Source organism: Chanos chanos, chromosome 4 (genome assembly GCF_902362185.1).
Source record: "Chanos chanos chromosome 4, fChaCha1.1, whole genome shotgun sequence".
NCBI classification, from domain to species: domain Eukaryota; kingdom Metazoa; phylum Chordata; class Actinopteri; order Gonorynchiformes; family Chanidae; genus Chanos; species Chanos chanos.
In genome coordinates this window covers 50,285,089-50,305,275 of record NC_044498.1, presented here as the reverse complement: position 1 = coordinate 50,305,275, position 20,187 = coordinate 50,285,089, and the positions used below count along the sequence as shown (strand labels likewise).

At 41.3% G+C, this 20,187-nt stretch overlaps 4 protein-coding genes across 4 annotated transcripts; 1 reads left to right on the top strand and 3 right to left on the bottom strand.

Moving 5' to 3' along the window:
- Positions 1 to 460: 460 nt before the first annotated feature.
- scdb (stearoyl-CoA desaturase b) lies at positions 461 to 6,607 on the bottom strand. The gene is made up of 6 exons (XM_030773057.1): positions 6,474 to 6,607; positions 5,988 to 6,251; positions 5,083 to 5,213; positions 4,580 to 4,785; positions 3,311 to 3,543; positions 461 to 2,711 (listed from the first exon to the last, which is right to left on the bottom strand). The coding sequence occupies exons 2-6, from the start codon at positions 6,217 to 6,219 to the stop codon at positions 2,512 to 2,514; spliced, it is 1,002 nt and encodes a 333-aa protein (XP_030628917.1). The 5' UTR covers positions 6,220 to 6,251; positions 6,474 to 6,607; the 3' UTR covers positions 461 to 2,511.
- Positions 6,608 to 8,492: 1,885 nt separating this feature from the next.
- trmt2b (tRNA methyltransferase 2B) lies at positions 8,493 to 9,955 on the bottom strand. Its single transcript, XM_030770959.1, has one exon. It carries the CDS (start codon positions 9,927 to 9,929, stop codon positions 8,493 to 8,495), a length of 1,437 nt encoding a protein of 478 aa, XP_030626819.1. The 5' UTR covers positions 9,930 to 9,955.
- Positions 9,956 to 10,055: 100 nt separating this feature from the next.
- dnajb12a (DnaJ heat shock protein family (Hsp40) member B12a) lies at positions 10,056 to 16,328 on the top strand. Its single transcript, XM_030770960.1, has 8 exons — positions 10,056 to 10,313; positions 11,210 to 11,387; positions 11,640 to 11,785; positions 11,890 to 12,063; positions 13,855 to 13,934; positions 15,048 to 15,157; positions 15,862 to 16,034; positions 16,173 to 16,328. The coding sequence occupies exons 1-8, from the start codon at positions 10,181 to 10,183 to the stop codon at positions 16,292 to 16,294; spliced, it is 1,116 nt and encodes a 371-aa protein (XP_030626820.1). The 5' UTR covers positions 10,056 to 10,180; the 3' UTR covers positions 16,295 to 16,328.
- A 1,844-nt stretch (positions 16,329 to 18,172) lies between these two features.
- Positions 18,173 to 18,948, bottom strand: LOC115810492 (DNA damage-inducible transcript 4 protein-like). The gene is made up of 2 exons (XM_030772425.1): positions 18,807 to 18,948; positions 18,173 to 18,606 (listed from the first exon to the last, which is right to left on the bottom strand). Exons 1-2 carry the CDS (start codon positions 18,946 to 18,948, stop codon positions 18,173 to 18,175), a joined length of 576 nt encoding a protein of 191 aa, XP_030628285.1.
- Between the last annotated feature and the right edge of the window lie 1,239 nt (positions 18,949 to 20,187).

Below are 20,187 nucleotides of genomic sequence, written 5' to 3'. Positions count from 1 at the left end.
CCTATATGTCATAACATTCTCAGCGCTTGAATAAGGATTTTAACTCTGCTTGTGGTTTCATAAGTCTCGTTTTTGCATGGTGTGCCTAATTTGTCCGTAGGGTGGCGCAAGTCTGCTGTCGAAGGGACACAGCAGGAATGACACAATGATGTGAATTCTTTTTCTTATTATACTGTCAAGCAAAAACACTTTCGTCGACGATTTCTCTCCCCCCCCCCCCCCACTCTCTCTCTCTGTCTCTCTCTCTATCTATCTATTTTTTCACATACATACACATGCTTATGCATGTGTTTACATTTTATGAGTAATTAAAGGACAGTGATTTCCAAATGGTGATCCTAAAACTCCATCATCTACAAATGTAAAGACTGACTCATAATGATGCGCTGTGTAAGCCCGCCTTTGCAATCATCCAAAAGTATGTCAGCTATGTAAGAAATGCTTTTTTTGGACAACATGGTCAGATATACACATTTTATTAAATTAAGAAAGAAAAGAAAAGAGATTAATACAGGTTCATAACAAAACTCACAGCACAATTTGAAAAATCCTTGCTACATGTAGAAAATTGAGTTCCTTCTATGGTACATCGAATGAAAAGAACATTCCTTGTAAAATGTGCCAGTTTTTAAGGCTCAAAGACGTTAAGAGGTCTACACTGTAAAAATATTTATTTTTCCTGTAAAAGTAACAAATTTAATTACACTTTAAGGAATGAGTTTGTAATACATGTTTTTTGTTGTTTTCATGCAAGCAAACAAAAGGTTTCTCTATTATGGAAAATCTTGAGGGAGATAAATCCATGATAAATTCATCATAAATTCATTCTTTAGTCAAATAAGTGCTAACATTACCTGTCACCTGTCATTTTTTTAAGACATTTGGTAGAGTACTTTATATGGTGCTAACTCAAACTTGGAACAATAAAACATTTATCCAAATCTATCCTATCTCTAATTACAAAAAAGGAGGTTTGTCACTTGATCTAAATCAACTTAAAACCACGATCTAAGCGGACGTGTGGTAGCTTTTTGTTTAACGTGTTTCTCTGTGGGTATATAAATATTGTCCTTAAGGCCTTGGGTCAATGTCCTGACTTGATATTTTTTTTTATCATGATATTCTGAAGACAACAATATTGTTTCTCCATTCTTGGCTTTTTTTATTTTGCAAAAACGAAAAGCAGACTAGTATCCAAATGTAAAAGATACCAAGAACGGACTCTTGATGTACTTGCCATTAAATACGTTCTACAAGTAACTATGTTGTCATGTTTTCTCTGATCAGTCAATCCTCTGGGCTGAAGTGTAAGAGTGGAAATAGGTTAGATACTGCTAATGTTACTTTGTAAACAGAACAACAAAATAATTTGTTTAATATGATTTAAAAGCTCTTTTTTTAAGTTTCAGTGCAATGGTATCTGTGTGAGGCGACTGTCATTGTTGTCACAAGGTTTAACAGGGCCACTTAAATCACAGGCATTTAAGCCAAATATCAAGAGGTATACAACACAGAGAATGTTAGGCAAGGAACCGAAATCCCAAAGGTTCTCACTCTGTTAATCCAAAAACATACACCTCACTCAGAGCGCATTGTACGGGAGACTTAAATTCTATTCATGCAACATAACTGTATGGTAACATCTTGCTGTTTAAACAATGGTAGTTGAAGAGTATACATTGTTTTATGTATGCTACTCTGTTTTGAAAGAAAGTGCCTACTTTAAATTGAATAAGAACTAAATAAGAACCGTGGCAGTCACAAGAAAGCAAAAATTTGATTATGTCATGTTGAATTTTTTTTTTTTTTTTAAATCTTCAAGGATTTCTTCTTTTCTTTTTTTCTCAAGCATTCCGAGTAGACATAGATGATTCAAAGAATTCCTGATCATTAGCTGAGGACTAATTTTTAAGATATAAAATATGAAATATTTTCAAAGCTTGTCAAAGTTTAGTTTCTTAAGAAAAAAAAAAAACTTTATCCACTTATATGTAATCAAAAAAGGTGCCAAAAGAGATTAAAAGCACATATGTCGTGTTCATTTTACAGCTTGCATAGCTTGTTGGAATGGTACACAAACGCCACTCAAGCTGTACTTCACTGTATAATCAGAACGTGCCATCCCTAGACACTGAACTGCTAACAAGAGGGTGCCATTAAAAGACACACAAATGTTTTAACAAAAGAAGTGTCAGCCCCTGGCTTGGAATTAGACCGAGAGCCTGGAGTAACGCTGTCATATCAAGCTCTGTAAAATCACCTCATACGGATCTATAATATATAAACACAAATGGAGCACAAGTCATATAGCCAATATTAGTCTGACGTTTTCTCTTTTATCTCAAAGAAAGAGCAGAGATGTTACTTAGGATCTCACTATATAGTCATAAGCTCTGTAAATAGGTTTTCATGTTTGTTTTGGCCATTTCATGACTATTTTTAATTTTTTTTTTTTTTATTTTCTTGTTTTTTCTTTTTTTTTGGGGGGCTTTTGAAAACAAATCAAACCGCTTAGCCACTCTTGTGGCTACCGTCTCCTGTGCGGCGAACTCGAGCCATAACGGTTTCATGAGACACTCTCTTGCAGTCTGAGGCCTGGCCGAGGTAGCACATGAAATCAATAAAGGCTTTGGTCAGGTTCAGCCGGCTGCCAAACTCACTGGTTGCGTAGTCATAAGGGAAGGTGTGGTGGTAGTTGTGAAATCCCTCTCCTAGAATGCAATTGCAAATTAGCAAACCAAATTACACAATCATAAACCAAGATATGGTGCACTAAAAAAAAAAAAAAAAATTGCTGACTGTGTTTAATGCTACCTTCATTCTGATAAAACTGACCATTTGTGTGCACTCACAACTACAATACAGGGCCCCTGCTTGAAAGGAAAGGAATTTAATATCCATGTGTTACTCAAAGCAATGCCATCAATGAGTAATACTTGGAAGCTTGACTGGCTTGCTCCATCAACAGAAACCAAAACACATATCCTCACCTTCCACTGACATTCAAAATACAGTCTAAAAGAATGTAGGATCTTATTTTAAGGACAGGGTTTGGTCTCTCATTTAGCAGGGAAAAAATATGCAATATACATGGTTACTATACCAAACTGCAGACAAAACATAATACATTCACATCTTATTTCACTGTACAGAACTGTGCACTTTCAGTGCTATGTAGCTATATGGACCTGAGATTATACTTATAAGAAAAACTGATGTACTATGGGATCCTGTTTGAAATCACCAGAGGGTACAAATTCATTTGTAACATTCATTTGTAACATTCATTTACAGTTGGGTACATACATACCTATAGCACTGAAGGCGACAAACTTGTTTTCTCTTGGGTTGATGTTTTGGTCGTAGGGCCTCATGCCCCACATGTGGGCTGCACTGTTGACCAGCCAGGTCGCGTTAAGGACCACCGTGTACCTCAGCAGGCCTGCCAGGTAAAATCCCACTAACAGAGACTCCCCCCAGAAGTACCAGGGCACCACCGTGGGGATGAGGAAGCACATGACAACCACAGACAGCTTATAATACCTGAAAAAAAAGAAAAGTCAGAAAAAGTCCCTTAATTGGTTTACCACACAGCTCAGTCATATAGAGCATGCAAAAGAGAGAAGCGTTCTGATAGCCATCTTTGACCGAACAAGCCTCAGTCGGTCGCTCTGAGCAATTTTCCTGCACAAATACTTGTCATGTGTACACATAACACCCGGTTTTTATCAAACATGCACATTGCATAAAAAAAACAGGTTTTGCCAGACTGAACTACGTCAAACACATAATTTAAAAAAAATGTGTCCAGCTCTCCCCAGGCCACAGTTACAAATGCTGACAAGCTAGCTACCCTGCAGCTATCTGATTTGGCAGTGCACTGAATTATGTTTTGAGGACACCCTCTGATCAGCTGAGTTTGAAAATGTTAATCTCCTTTTGAAAGGACCAGGACTAGGACTAGGATTAGAACTATTATGGTACCGCGACCAGTAGAATGGGACAAGGTAACCGAACGCTGTGACAACAGCTTTATTGTCTGATCTGGCAGCGAAGAGATTCCTTATCAGTGCATCTAACTAAAGTAATATCGGAATATCAGGGACCTTTAGACCCACACAGTCACGTTGTTCGTCCAGAAAGAAAGAGCCAAGAAAAAAAAAAAAAAAAACTAAAGGGTTATGACACTGCTATGTGACTTTTACTGCCATATGACATCACAGTGTTTACTTTCTTTCTCAACGCTCAGACTTTGCCACTCAGATGAAGTTATTACACATCAGCTCTTCAGTTTTGAAATAAGTGATTAGTGCAATCGGACCCAGACTGACCACATAAACTGAAAACTCCCCGAGTTTAGTTTGGCAGTGTTCTTTGGGGATTGCATGGAAATTCTTTTCATGAAAGGTTCGTCTTTCCTCTGTGCATCTGTTGAAAAGGAAACCCATGGGTCGCTCTCTTGCCCTGATAAAAACGCTTAAGTGTGTAGCAAGTGCATTTAGTGGTGATGTCACAGGAGTTTTGCATGTCTACAAAGCCTGTGCTTGAGCACTGTCTACTGCGCGACCTTGATCTTTACCTTCTCTGGAACATCACAACTCTGTCAGTCTTCAGGTCGCTCAGATCGAGCTTGCGCCCCTTGGCGATGACGTCAGGGTGCTTGCGCACCAGGAGCCAGCCGATGTGAGAGAAGAAGAAGCCACGTGTGGCGTTGTGTGGGTCTGCATCAGTCTCCGAATACTTGTGGTGAACACGATGGTCTCTGGCCCACTCAAAGATATCATTCTAGAAATGCATGTAACAGGAAAAAGAATGAAGTCTCAATATGGTGGACATGGATGGTTTTATAACGATCAAAGTTATATTAGATTAGAAGGGGAATCTAACTGCTGTATCAAAGCTCTGCAGGGTGGGGTTTTATTAAAGGCTAATCCAATTTTAATCTAATCCAATTTTAATCTAATTATGACTTCGAGTGATTATCTGGCCCACAATTACCATTGATTCTGACTTATTCTGTAGTGTCTAAACTCTTCAATCTTCTTCTCTTTATGACACATGCGCAGTTTTACGGAGATTTACCTGAAAGGCCATGGAATTTGCAACGGCTAAGAAGATTCGTAAAGGCATCGAGGCTTTGTAGGACCTGTGGCTCCACAGCCGATGGGCCCCCGCCGTAATTCCCAGGGCACTTATCATGAAGCACACCCCCGCTGGAGAAAGGGGGGGAAAAAAAATATAGACATGTTACACAAGTCACTCATCACCAGACTGCTGCTTCTGGGTTGTCCATGTCTATGATCAGTGTGGGCGTGTCTTTTTCTACTCAAAGTTGCTTTGTGACAGGCCTGAATGTCTCTCTATGTGCTGTCAGACAAGGCTGCTTAGGATGTGAGATCTCAGAGCCTCAGACCAGCAAAGAAGGACGTACTGTTGTGAGCCTGTCCAGTTCACAATGGAAACCCTATTGGAACGGCAATTGTTTATTGTTCTCGGAGTAACATATTATGCAGCCAGCAGCAGTCCAGCAAGGCAAAAAAAAAAAAAAAAAGCATGAACCAGTGAGGCAGATTTGGCTGGGCTGGATGACATTCTCCCACGACTGGTTAAAATGTTTCATTAAGTTATTAATCTCAAAATCCCAAATATAACTATACATTGCAAGAAAAAAACAACAACACAGTTTCACATTTAATGAAGAATAGCCTACAACTAAAGCTCTTTTTTTTCTTGGTAAACATCTGGCGTTCGCTCTCACTTAGTTTTTTATTAAAACAACATGACTGGGTCACGCCTCCACGCTCACGCTCCTGGTTCAAAAATATCTCAGTCTTACTCAGCACATAATGTTCTCATGAGGTGGGCATTCGGCAACCATGTCACAACCAACTATGGAAAATGTTTGTGCGAATGCATGATATTCCTTTCACTGGCTCCGTAAAAAAAACTGTTGCAACAGCTTGTTATAAATGTATCATTATACTTACTCCAAACCAAGGTTAGAGCAGAAGCCGCTGGAATAGTAACCAGCCCGTAGAGTGCTCCGATATGCAGCAACAACATTAAAACGACGTTTCTCCACACAATTTGTCCAGGAAGTGTCGGACCTTCTTTCTCCTTCTGACTGTCACCAAAAGCATCCTCTACCGGCATTGATTCGGCCATAGCTTCTCCATTCCTCTGCCGACTACTTGAATGAATCGTCTCGGTTTCAGTCATGTTATCAATCGTCTTCAACTAGGAATTGTAAGCTGCAAACGATAATACAGATGTTTATGCGATCAAAATAAGCTTCTTGCCACCAGGCAAAGGACAGCAACGCATTTTCTCTCAAATCTCGTAAAATGGGTGGGTCTTTCAATCTCCAAAGTGGGCCAACATAAAGCTGTGCTTTGACAACCCACTGGAAGCAACAGTAAAAATCAGTACAGAGTATACAATATTCATTTAAATGCTATCTGTCAAACTCTTACCTTTAGCGATGCAACTGCAGACACTCGTTACAAAGCAACAAAAGATGCACAGACCGGAGAGAGACAATAGCGTTTTATAGCTCGTGTTGATACCGCTTACCTAAGCCTCCATTTTTTTTGCTATACGCCGCTTGAATGATTGCAATTGGTCGAGGCAGAGTGGATGCCACCTAACTCTTTCGGTTTCATTGGTCGAATCTCTTTCTGATGTTCACAATCTATCAAATCGTCCGATTTTTCCTAGATACAACGTATCGGCCTTACACTTTCACTTATATATGTGGAAATGAAACAAGTCGCACTGACAAAGATAAAACTTGGCTCCAAGTGATGATTAGTTGTGTAGTTTAATGACTCAGTAGGCTTATCCAAAGGTGTAAGCTAAGAAAAACGTACGTCTTTATGTTTATTAACATGACATACAGCTTCGGTATGTCTGGTAGGCTAAATTTAGAAATATAATTTGGGGCACATTTTAATGACTCTATTCATATTCTTAACTCGACCAGCGGTAGCAGCGAGTCGTCAGTTTGCGGAGATGTTGTAATGTGTGTTCAAAAATTATGTAAGGAGCCCCCTTTAAAGGAGAAGGAAAATCAGGAGAGTCATCATGATGTTAAAAAAAAAAAATGTAAACCCAAACGCATTCCTTCATATGTCAAGCATACATTGCCAGTGCATTAACATGTAGCTTGTTTATAAATAATGGTTAAATTAATGGTGCTATATTTCACTCGTTATAATCGTTGTGACACATACATTTAAAAGTATCACTTCCTTATAGTCCTATATAGTATATAATATTGTGCAACGCAGAGATGGCTAAATGCTCTCATGTAGTGTCAATGTGTTCATGTTAGACTTGTAAAAAAAAAAAAAAAGAAAGAAAGAAAAAAAGAAATGCAGAGTGCCCAAGCACAATCTTTGTGCAATCTTATGGTCTCCAACATCTCAGTTCTCAGTTCTTAGGTCTCAGTTCTGCCACCACATGTGTGTTTCAAGACATATTAAAAAAAAGGTCTTTCTCGTGAATCTTCCACATTCTTTGCATGACTAGATAGCTGTTCTGGTCACATGAAAAGTGCATGAAGCATGAAGTTGACCCCCCCCCCCCCCCCCCCCCCGCTGTCTTTTATCTCTTAACTGCTCCATTTATTTGTCTAAGCAATGGGGCAAACTGGCTTTTTTCCTCTGGTCCAGTCTGTGTCAACTGGCCAGGTTTCAGCCAGGCTATTTCATCAGCTTCCGACCTCTAGTGGGTAAAAAGGAGAACCCTCTTATGTAGAAGTCTCTTGGTGAAACAGAAGATAACAGTCATATAGCACTTATCTATCAAGTTGAACGTATGTGTAGAAGATAATGGTGTAAAATATGCATTGCCTTATTTTGAAGCTTTTCTTATTCTTAAATGTCAAAATGCTTTTGACAGCAAAGTGAACCCTCTGTAGTGTGGGTTATACTCCCTGAGTTGAACATAACATGCCTTTTCATACCAATTAATGAAAGATATTTGGGTTATGCATGTTCAAGGAGGGCCTTTTTGAGTAGGGTGGTTATTAAGAATATGTTTCAATCAGACATTCTTTTTACAAATGGTGGGGAAAAATGTCCTATTGCTTAAGGCCTGTTGAAATTCACAGCAGCTGCAAACCGTTGCCAGTGAACAACAATGTTCCATTACATCCATTCAAAGTCACTGACTTCTGGAAGAGAGTGGAAACCAGTGCACGGGGCCAGAACAGCATGTACTGTAAACATGGGCATTCTACCACCACTTAGTGACCATGCTGAGATATCACACCTAACTAGGATAGAACTAAAAGCTTAGCTTGTATCATCGTAAATGGTGATAGATAGTGATCCATATAACATGATATGAAATGGAGAAGAGATTTACAAAACAAATACAAATAAGTGATTGTCATGTTTATTCAACCGTAAGTATACGTGGATGTTCACTAAACTGATTTGTTCCAAAACATTTGCTCGGCTTCTGACCCCCCGGGAACGAAGAAGAGTTTATCTTTCAAAAACAAGTACCAGTTCGCAGTGTGGCGTGTGCGGAAACATATCCACAGGGACAGCAACCGTGAGTTTAAAGGGCTCTCCTGTGAGCTTTCTGTGCTTGTCTGAGCTGCAGCAAAGCTCTCTGAAGTTCCTTGTGGCTTCTCCCTCAGGTTTGCAGGATATGTAGATGAGTCTGCGGATGGCTGGGTGATTTCGCAGGGCTCTGATCACTCGATAATGGAGGCCAGACCTGGACGGGTTGACGACAGCCATGAGGCCTCTGCCAGTGTTCAGGTTGGGTATTAGATCGGGCAGGATAACCTCTGCTTTACCTGAAATAAACTCACAGTTCTGCACGCCATTGATCGCTGCATTGTGCTTGGCATCTTCCACAGCTTGTTCGACAAGTTCGATACCGATGACTTTCTCGACCTTTGGGGACAGCGAAATGCCAATAGCGCCCGTACCACAGCACACGTCCAGTAAGACGCCTGCTCCGCAGTTCCGGTTCAGCTTTTCCACAGTCCTGTAAAGCGCCTCTGCCGCTCCCCTGTTCACCTGGAAGAAGGAGTCAGCAGAAATACGGAACTTAAAGCCAAGCGCCTCCTCGTGGATATGGGGTTCCCCGTAAAGGAGCTGGAATGGAGATTCTTGGTGAGTACAACGGGTCATGGTGCTTTCCTGAAAATACAAAGAGTCCAGCTGGCAGGCTGCTCCAGGGCCATGTATGAAGTATTCTACCAGGGCTGCTTTATGCATAGAAATGTCTTCTGCAGTTAGGCTCTGTGGATGGAAGTAAACTATGGCCATGGTATTACCAGCTGAGTTTGTTCTGACAGTGATCTCACGCCAGTGGCCCCCATCGTGAAACACAATGCATGGGGGCAGCGGTGAGAGACGAATGAACTTTTCGTAGTGACTTGCGACCATGATGTGTTTTGGAGGCATGTTAAGGAGATGATCCCCATGAATGCAGACAATGTTACCAGATTTCCCAGTGCCAATGTAAAACCCAACAGTCTTTGGGTTGCCATCCACCCCTTTGTTGATGGAGAAGGTTGACTTATTGCGGTATCCGTTCTGAACCGGTGAGGGCACGATGGGTAACAGAGGAAAAGTGAGCTTGTTCTCACTGGACGACAGAGACGCAAACTGATTGAGCTGAGCTGAGAGCGCGAGCAAAATCTTGTGCTGCTGTTCCTGTTTTAACTGGAGTTGCTCCTCATAACTTAACCGCCACAGAGGAGTTACTGTGTCGGCCAGTCTCTCTTCCCAAGACTGAGTTTCCCAGTCTGGAGTCCTTCTGGATCCTCTTGTCCTTTTTTTTCTTTGAAAAGAGCCGGTGGCTAAAGAACGTCCGTTTGCGACGAAATTAAAACTTACACTTGGCTGAGTACTTGATATGTGCTTTATCAGTGGATACACTGACCTTATGCGCATTGATACCATCGCCAAATACTCCTTGTAGAAATTAATGTGAGGAACGCTGTCTTTCCAGTGCTAGAAAACAAAACAGATTTTTCAGTTTGCGTCAAATGCCGCACATTTTTTGTTCTTAGAATATTCCGCCGAGCACATGATGATAAGCGTTACTTTGTTCAGTGACGCATTATTGCTGTTCAGACTTTACAGTTGTTGTTGTTACGTCATCACCCGGCGTCCATTAAACCAGTAAATAGTTCAACACCTCGGCTGTCGCAATGGAATCAAACAAGGACGAAGCTGAACGCTGCATCGAAATTTCTATCGCGGCGCTTAGAAATAATCAACCCGACAAAGCACGGAGATTCCTTGAAAAGGCTCAGAAATTATTCCCGACCGATAAGGCCAAAAGTACGTAAATGAACACTAAAGTACAGGTAACCAAAGAGGAGTTGAAACCAAATGACGGGCCATTGGAGAGGCAAACATGTAGCTTGCTAGCTAGCTGACTGCGCAAGTGCGAGAACCTCGACCCTAAAACGGTCTAACGACAGTTTGTCGTAATAGTTGTACATAAGTTGTTGAGATATGGAAATTACTTACAGCAATGATTTACGTTTCTTAATGTAAACATAAAGTCCTTAAATATGTGCTGTCTGTTGTGTTCGGTTCTGTTCCGTTGTGATACGATCTGAAAACGAATTTCCTAGTCAGCACAGGAAACCCTCTAGCAAGTGCGGTTTTTCTTGCTGGCATCAGCATAGGAATAGTTTTTATTTTTATTTTTTCCTTTGTGGGCACAGAGCTTAGAAATGTACATTTAGAAATGTAACGGTTGCACAGAAGGTCACATATGTCGACAAAGTGTGACTTGTGGTCATTTGTGATATTGTTTGACACATAATTTGTGTAACTTTTTGAAATCCGAATCCGTCATGGGCTCGGTGAAGTGTCATTTAACCAAATCATAACAAGACTTTTACCACAAATGTACAGAAACGTCAGACCATTACCTGAACACACGGTCAATTTCAGTGGCACGACCAATGGTTGGTGATATTGTGACTTGGTTGTTTCGACAATAATTTACTTGCGTGTCGTGTCAGTTTATGCATTGTCTCCTATGAAGTGAAATTTAAATGGAGTAGATGTTAAGTGAGATTGCAAATGGAATTACAGTGAAACTTCACTACTTAGAATTCACTCAAGGCAGATATGTATTTCGGTTGCATGCCAGAGTCAGCTGACATCTACCTGTAGAGTAACAGCAACAAAACAACAAAAAAACAAAAACATGTTTGTTACAGATTTGTTAGAGTCTATAGCTCAAAACGGGAAGCCGCACGACGGTGCTGATAACTGTGAAGACAGCAGTGATTCTGGAATTAGACAAAGGAGCCAGAATGCTGAAGATCACACTCCAAAAGAGAGCACCGCAGAGTCAGCAAAGTCCTACACTCCAGACCAGCTGGACGCTGTCAAGAGGTGTACCTCTTTTATCTCAAAGTAGTAACTCTAGATGCAAATAGTGTACACTGAAGATATGTACCCTTAACCAGAAACACCACAGCTAATAAAAGTACTGTTACAATATCCACTTTTTTATTTATTTATTTTTTTCATCCAATCCATGTTTATATTTAGTACAAGCCATCTCCAGTAGACAGCAGACTGAGTTATCTGAATGGCCCGTCCGTCACTGATACGATACACTCTGTGTGCTTGACTTCTCTTTAGGATAAAAAGGTGTAAGGACTATTACGAGATTCTTGGAGTCGGCAAAGATGCTTCAGATGAGGACCTGAAAAAAGCCTACAGAAAACTGGCTTTGAAATTCCACCCCGACAAAAACCATGCTCCAGGGGCCACAGAGGCCTTTAAAGGTAACAGTGCAATGGATTGTGTTCTAAGTATATATATACAAAAATGCGTTGTGGAATAACGTTGGCATGTAAACTGTCTGCTTTTTCACTCGGCTTTACCACAGCCATTGGGAATGCCTACGCTATCCTCAGCAATCCTGACAAGCGAAAGCAGTACGATTTGTACGGAGAAGAAAAAGTCCATCCCTCCAGGCATGGCCACGCCCATCGGGAGTTTGAGGCAGACATCTGTCCTGAGGATCTTTTCAATATGTTCTTTGGTGGTGGCTTCCCAACAGGTAAGTACTTCTAAATCTTCACTGTTTTTCCCCATTTTTGGACCTTTTTAACAAATTCCTCAGATTGATCAATGACATATGTTTTAATCGACTGACATCATTTTAATCAATTCTCTGTGAGAGTAATCCCATGGTATAGAAGTATTCTAAGTATAAACCTTTTTAGACAGGTTCTAAAAAAACATACTGACACCAGCAGTATATGAGTACATGGTAGCATGAAGAAAAGTCTAATAGACGCTTTGATCAGTCATACTCATACCTACTGGGTCAGGGCTTGATGTACCCCCCTCCCTGTGAAAACTGAAAGCTGAAGATGTGAATCTTGACATCCTTTACTGGGAGCAGTGGGAGTATAGACATGCTTGTAGCATCTGGACACACAAATGTCGCTACTTCACAATACCATTCTACAGTTACGCATTGTGCCTGCATTGTAAGCAGTGTGTTCTGCAGGATCCAGGACTGTAATGTGTAGGATTGTGGGTGAAAATGCTGTTCAGGCCCTCTCTTCCATTGTTTTGGCCACCGTTGCTGGGTGAAGAGACTTCTGTGAGTTGTAGAGAGAGAGAGAGAGGCAATGGGTGGGGCTGGTTTAGCAGGAGTGTCACTTACAAAGACTCAGTGGTCTGATCTAAGTGGATCTTTGCTTGAAAGGCTGACATCATTAGCTAGAGTGATCTGAGATGCTGTCACTGTCACATGAGTGCATTTGGTTGCATTGATGAGCAACTTTGAGTCAACTGACAGGAAACATCAACCAAAACCGAAAATATGAGCAGACAAAGTTTCAGTCAAACAGACCATTGAGTCATCTCTCACTCAGTTCTCAAGGAGTGGACAGTGTGTGAATGACATATCCCAAAAGAGACTTCAAAGACCCAGGTGTTTGTTTCCCCAACCCTGGAGGGTTCTGGCAGTTCTGTTCTGTTACAGAGCCAGGTGAATTTTCCTGGCATGCCTTAGGTCCTCTCAACCCCACAGGGAGCAAGGTAGACACCAAAAAATGAGAAAGCCATTGTGAGGCATCACCTCCCACCGTGATGTGGTGAAATGTCCTGACGTGAGTGGTCTCCTCCAGGAGGACAATGCCTGCATCCTCAGGGTGTGACTGGTAGCTGAATTGTTGAATGCGTGTGAAAACAATGCCAGCCACATGCTGTGATTGTCACAGTCACCAGATCTCAGCCCAAATGAACCCTTGTGAGAAATTTTTAATTTTAAATTTTTGATGTGCCTTAAACAGCACTTAACACCACGGTCAACCAAACACCAAATAATGCAATTTCTCACTGATGAACGGTGTTGTATTCCTGTCACAGACAGTTGATAAATGTATATCAAAGTGCACTTAAACTGTGATTTCTAGTGCTCCATTAATAGATTGAGACATTGACTATTGCCTTTTTAAGACTGCCCTTTTGCAGTTACTCGGATGTTCTCATTTTAAGTACACCAATCTTGCAGTATCATCTCTTTGTCCAGCAGCCAGTGAGATCACTGGTATGATGGTTTCAACTTGTTGAAATCTCAGGCCTGTGTATTCCTTTAGCATCCAGCTAAGACAGCTAATGTCTGCATCTTTAAACTCGGTCATCACAGGCAGTAGAATGTTCCAGACTGCCATCTGATTAGTTATTTTAAAGTAAGGACACAATGGTTGGATATAAAAAAATTGGTATGTTGACGAGACTAGGTTGATCACATTTTGAAATGACAGGGTGTGAATTTCTTGATGTTCTCAGTCTCGTGTGATTTGAGTCTTTGTTTTTTTTGTTTTTGTTTTTTCAGGTAACGTGCATGTTTATAGTAATGGCAGGATGAGGTATGGCCATCAACAGAGACATGAACGGAGAGAACAACAGAGAGATGTAAGTGACCAGCTCATCACTGCAGTCTTTCTGAAATTTCACTTTACTGCACCCCAGTACGAATTACGTCCACGTAGTTTCCCTCAAGCAGTTGTTAGTTGTGAGGGGGGGGTTCCATGAACTCCAGGACCTCTTGCCTCATTTGTTTGACTCTTTTGCTGTAGGTGTAGGCTACAGCCAGACCATCTAAATATATTGCTCTGAACTCTCTCAGACCTAGGCCCTGTTGTCATGACGCCAAGCCGTGAGTGTGTGTGTCGTGAGAAGCAGAAAATAGAATGTGATGAAGTGTTTTCCAGGTCTGCCTCAGCCTGCTCTCCACCGGTGCATAGTGATTCTCTACAGGGTAAACAGTAGTGCACAAAAAAAAAAAAAAAAGGCCACCAAAATACACCTACATCGTGAAACTTGCTAACCCCAGAGCCAGAGAACTTAGCTTTACAGCCGATTTATTCGTTGTTTTTATTTATTTAACGAGGAATAAGATATTAAGAGTGACAGCGGTAGAGGTTATAGCTGTGTCTGCCAGCGGGTAGCGGAATATAAACAGGAGAGAGAATTTCAGCACTTGTGCTGAATCGTGTTATGCTTTCTTAGAAATGGACAGTGTCTCTTAATGGACACATTAACCGACAAATAGGAATAGCAGCCATCAGTCGGTTGCTCTCTCTGTCCGGGAATGCGCGTAAGTGAGTTTTTTTTTATTGCATTTGCTGCCGCTGAATCAGACACTAAGGAGACTGAAAGTCAATAGGGCCCATGCTAAAGAGCCTTTCCTTTTGTTCTGCTTCGCATTGCCATAACAAAAACAAGTGTATTCGCTGGAGAACAGCTATGAGGCGAAAGACATGAGAACACAACAGAGGAAAACAGTGGAGGGCAGTGACACGTGTAGACCTGGAATGTTCGGCTTTCGTTTACAGAAAAAAGTCGTTTTCGTTGTTGTCTTGAGATTCCGATGCGCTGCACTGGTCCTTTTATTTTGCTTAACTCATAAAAAAATGTATAATAACCATAACATATAAGTTCTTATATTGTTAAATATTGTTATTATGTATTATAATGATAATAATAACAACGTATATGTGTGGGGGGGTTTTTTCTCTACCCTAGGGAGGCCTTGCCCTGTTTGTCCAGTTGATGCCTGTTCTTATCTTGCTCATAGTCTCAGCCCTCAGTCAGATGATGGTTTCCAGCCCCCCCTACAGTCTCAGCCTGAGACCGTGAGTCCGCACGACCGCACCAGCTCCACTCTGCTCTCTGCTCTCTGCCCGTGTCTTTCACACACTCTAAATAATTTAACGTGGAGGGTTTTGATTTGACAAAACCAGAAACAGTGAAGAAATTCGTACCACTTCTGTACCGGACCAGCTTCACCGGCTGCCGCGTACAGTACAGAGACGGGTTTATAGAGTGGACTGATCTGTCAGTCATAAACTTTAACAATGGCAGGAAACGCCTCACCATTACATCCCTGAGAAAGGCTTGAGCCAAAGGGATGGGTGGATCATTTGAGTAAATGAGGAGAAAATGGAGCACACTTATGTTCTCTGGGCTTAATTTGAGTCTGAATGTTGTGCTGTTTTTCTGATTAAGCCAACTAGAGATGTAGATTTTTTCAAAACTGATATGGTCTCTCACGTAACTCTCTCTTTTTGGGGCAAGTTAACAACCTGCTAAATCATTCAGAAGCCCCCCAAACATGTCTTTTTTTTTTTTTTTTTTTTAATTCACTCTAACTAGCAACTAATCTCACCTGTTCGCTCATTTACCTTTACAAATTCAACATGTGACAAGGTGGTAAAGGTTCACTCCTATAGGAGGACCTTCATGAAGTTGTGTTTGAGGACCAACAAGTAAAAGTTCCTCATCGTGATGCAAGAAAAAGATGTAAACATCTGATGGGTTTTTTTCTCCCTGATTTCAGATCAACAGGCCACACGAACAGGAGACAGACTGCTAATCTGAAGGTGCCTTATTACGTGGGGGACCGCTTCTTAGAGGAATATACCGGAATGGATCTAAAGAACGTGGAGAGGAGTGTGGAGGAGGACTACATCTCAAACCTTAGAAACAACTGCTGGAAAGAGAAACAACAGAGTAAGTCTTTGACGCTCAGAGAATCCTTGTCTTTCCCAATCAGTGTTCTGTCTCTTCAGTCCCTGTCTTTTCCGGAATGTTCTAAACGATCTGAGAGTGGATCCGGTTTATTTTGTATGTCTTTTCTGTGCTTTGCAGAGGAAGGCTTGCTGTATCGGGCTCGATATTTTGGAGACTCTGACCTATACCAGAGGGCTCAGAAAATGGGCACTCCCAGCTGTTCAAAGCTCTCAGACATCCAGGTTCTTTTACACGGATAGGAACATCCGACGCATCCGGGGGAAAAAAAAACAAAAAAAACGGTGTGTCACTCACGGACGTCTCTGTTCTGACAGCATACGTACATCTTTAAGAGAAAGATCGCTCTCTTTTTATGGCCCCTGTTTTAAAATACCCTTAAACCAAGATGCATTTGCATTCTGATAACAAGTTGCTTTTTCTTTCGCCCCCCCCCCCCCCCCCCCCCCCCCTTGCAGGTTGTTTGTTTTTCATCGATGAGACAAAGTGCAGCGACGTTTTTTGCTCTATCCCAACATTTCCTGAGAATGGAGCACTGGGCTCCGCGCGACAAGAGAGGCAACGGAAGGTCCATGACCCTGGGCTTTGTTCAGCGGCTTTGTCTCTTCTCTTCATTCTCTTCAGTTACAGAAGGATCATCCTCACCTGGATGGATATCAATGAAATCTGAGAAATGGAAACAAACTGATGATTCTTTTTTTTTTTTTTTTTTTTTTTAAATTTAACAATGGTGTTATCTCATCTGAAGGAATGTGATGTTGTTGTTTTTTTTTGGGGGGGGGCAGGTGGAAAGAAATTGTAGTAAATTTCTGTCTTTTGAATTGTAAACAATGCTGCTAAAGTAAATTTTATTTTTTATTTCTATGCACCCTACAGTAACTATCGCTCAGAATATTTTTTTTTTGTCCCTTTTTCAATCTTCATGTCTTCTCTGAGAGATCTGAGCTGAGCAGATTTCCCTGCGATGGATCCTGTCAATCTGCAGGAGCTTGATTTTCTTCAAATTACCAAGTTTTTTCTTCTCTTTCACTATTTAATTGATTGTTCCCTGTGGATTTGCCTGATGCCAGTCAGATTTTTCAAATGATTGCATAAGCAAGATTCTGTATTTATTAAAATAGAATAATTCTAAGTCTCGGATTCAGTTTCATTCCTTTTAATAAGCATTTATATACATATATGTATATTACACATGTGTATTTTGTGTGTGTGCACGTGTTATTTTAGGTGTTGGGGGGGGGGGGGGGGGGGGGGGTTTGGCTAGGTTTTAATTTTATCGTGAGGACAAACTCGGTGGATGGCCCTCTGCAGCTCGGTGACTAATTGCTATACAGACATCTCTGCTTCGTAAAACCAGATGAAGTGCCTCCAGACCTGTCCCCAAACATGTCACAACTTTTATGTTTAGTTGATGTATGGCATGAGACATGGGCTGGAATATGACAGACATAAGAATGTTGTATAGTTTTAGGTCAAAGATATCCTGCCCTGACAATAAACGTTACCATGTTAACCACATGGACTGTTAAAATATCATTCATATTTTTTCCTTTAAGGCAAAAACTTTTTACTCACAAATATTAATGGGGGTGTCAAAAACCAATTGCAAATGTGTGAAAATAAACAATTTGATTTAATCACAGTACTGCAAATCTTTACAACTGCTACATTCACATGAGTTTTCTCCTTGTACTTAATCAAGGAAAATAAAAGTCTTACAAACATATAGCTGCCATTCACTGCCTTCCAAAATTTCCAAATATTTTTTGTGACAGTCACTGCACATTGTTCACTCTGTGCATCATCAAAAATGATGTACTGAAGTACACACTCCATTTATATTAACTTACAAAAAAAACAACCAAACAAACAAACAACCAGTGGAAATTGCATAGTCCATACCCTGATTTGGGAAGAAAACGAAGGGACATAGAAGTATTGGGTTTTTAAAGTAATTGCTTGAGTAAGACTCTGCATTGATTATAATGGAATCCGTCTAAATCTCCAGTTCCACGGACCCCACGGGCTGGGGGCAGTGGCTTTTTACATTTTGTGAGTTCCTACCCAATACAGTATTCAAAAGTGTTCATCCCTTCGGTCTGGTCGACGGCACTGAGGTCTCAGAATTCCTCGGTAATAAGTTCTCCTGAGCAGTACAGTTTCTGTTTGATGATTTTGAAGCTTGTACTTAGTCTGAATGAGTGACCTAGCCGTCTCGCGAACCTTGGCCACAGTCCCTCAAGGTCTGGCCTTAGCACGAGCGTGAGATGGAAAGTTGGCACGACATAAGGGTCCACGGCAAACTGTTCCACCCTTTGACGGGAATTTTTGTTCTCCACACACACGTCGAGAACGGCTCCCCGTAAACCGCAGGGCTCGCTGTCGGCCAGGTGGAGGAGCTCCTGGCCAATGTGCTCCAGCAATTCGCCAGGGATGAGAAGGCTGGAGCATCCAAGGACACCGACTTTGGTTTCGCTCAGAGTTTGGGAGATGAACGTCATAACTTCAGCACAAAGGGTTTCTTCGAAAGGATCCTTTAGCTCTACTGTGCTTCCTGAAAAACGAAGGGCAAAATGTCAACGAACTCCCAAAAGATGAGGCGAGCAATGAGAACTTCTTCAGTCGTTCAAAATGTTTTAGCCAACTGCACACCAATCTGCATAAAGTTTACCTCGGCTTCGAACCCCTACTTGTCTCGTTTATTATGCATGCAAGATGAACAGACACAATGGACCGAATAACTGATCACTTTACCTGAGTTTCTTCGTTTCGACTCGTTTGTGTTCAGAATTTGACTTGTAAGGTTATGTTCGAACAGTTTCTGCATCAAGCGATCCCACGGCAAGGGCCTTGAAAGTCCGGATCCTGGTGGTGATGGAGGACAGCTGCAATCCATTATTCGTGACAACTACAATAGTAAAAAGAATAAATAATCAGTTATGTTATTTGCGAGGACGTCTGCCTCTGTTTTGCACTATAATGTCCAACTTGTATTCTTGGACGTCGGCGTGCAGTGGGTATTTATGGAAAGAGATCGACGCGAACACTCCCAACACATCTCTAAGCCAATCATATTTGAGTGCACGTTTTCAGCGTTCTGTCCTGTCCAGACGTATTTAAGACATTTGCAGAGAGTTGACCTTTCACACACGATCCCACCTCTTAACCTCCACCCGCTCAACTTAGTCTGTGAATTTACACCGGGACATGCAGGACATCCAAACTCTCACGTAGGCAAGAAGGAAATGGTTAGCCAATTGACTTTTGGCAAATGTTTCACCGTGTTCATGTTCCCAACGTTCATTTACGAGCACAGCGTGCGTGAAGTTGCACGCACGCACGCACACACGCACAAACACACTCCGTTGTTAGTGTCTGTGGGTGGCTGGTAGGATTATGACGGTGAAAAACTAGATAACAATTTCATATAACACTTTAGTATATCGAGCATAAATATAAATAATTGTGGTGTACGTTTACTGGAAAATTACATAAACAAGTTGCAGAATTCTGTGTTATTGTTGCTTAGCGCTGTCACAAGCATCCACTGAGCATCTGCTAAGATGCAGATGTAAATGTCTTGAATAAAATGTGTGTTTTTTTCTGTGAATGGCCTAAGGGCTGTGTGGTGATGAAGATGAACTAAATATTCGTTTTACTTCACACCATTCCCAAACAGACACCACATGGTATAGTACAAGTGCCATAAAGCGCCCTGGACACAGGGCGCTTTATGGCACTTTCTCAAAGTGAAATATGAAATGCAAATGTAGTTTATCCACGTAAACACAAAAGTGGCGTTTTCTCACATTTGTGATTACCCAAACATACGCCTACACAAGGTGGCAGCAGTGAGCCATATTAAATGAGATCTGCTTTTAAGAGGTATTCTAAAACGCCCCCTCTACTTACTGAATAGTTGCATTAAAAAACTTGCACAGTCGTTCAAAACATCACACACACACACACACACACACACACACACACACACACACACACTTCGCTTATTGCCTCAGTTTGCATGCATCTCTTTCTGATGCAGCAGGAGTCACATGTTTGGTACCCCACAAACAACAGATTCATTTAATGAAGATGCTTGAGACCAACACTAAGACCTCTGCTTGTGTTTTAGTGC

Bases quoted from the DNA above. Each gene is read 5' to 3' on its own strand.
- scdb (XM_030773057.1), bottom strand. From the start codon at position 6,219: ATGACTGAAACCGAGACGATTCATTCAAGTAGTCGGCAGAGGAATGGA. The intron at 5,214-5,987 runs GTAAGTATAATG...CCCTTTCTCCAG, and splicing joins TGCTCTAACCTTGGTTTGGA to CGGGGGTGTGCTTCATGATA. The intron at 3,544-4,579 runs GTAAAGATCAAG...CTTTTTTTTCAG, and splicing joins GTTGTGATGTTCCAGAGAAG to GTATTATAAGCTGTCTGTGG.
- trmt2b (XM_030770959.1), bottom strand. From the start codon at position 9,929: ATGGTATCAATGCGCATAAGGTCAGTGTATCCACTGATAAAGCACATA.
- dnajb12a (XM_030770960.1), top strand. From the start codon at position 10,181: ATGGAATCAAACAAGGACGAAGCTGAACGCTGCATCGAAATTTCTATC. The intron at 12,064-13,854 runs GTAAGTACTTCT...TTGTTTTTTCAG, and splicing joins TGGTGGTGGCTTCCCAACAG to GTAACGTGCATGTTTATAGT. The intron at 15,158-15,861 runs GTGAGTCCGCAC...CCCTGATTTCAG, and splicing joins TACAGTCTCAGCCTGAGACC to ATCAACAGGCCACACGAACA.
- LOC115810492 (XM_030772425.1), bottom strand. From the start codon at position 18,948: ATGGATTGCAGCTGTCCTCCATCACCACCAGGATCCGGACTTTCAAGG. The intron at 18,607-18,806 runs GTAAAGTGATCA...TTCGTTTTTCAG, and splicing joins GTCGAAACGAAGAAACTCAG to GAAGCACAGTAGAGCTAAAG.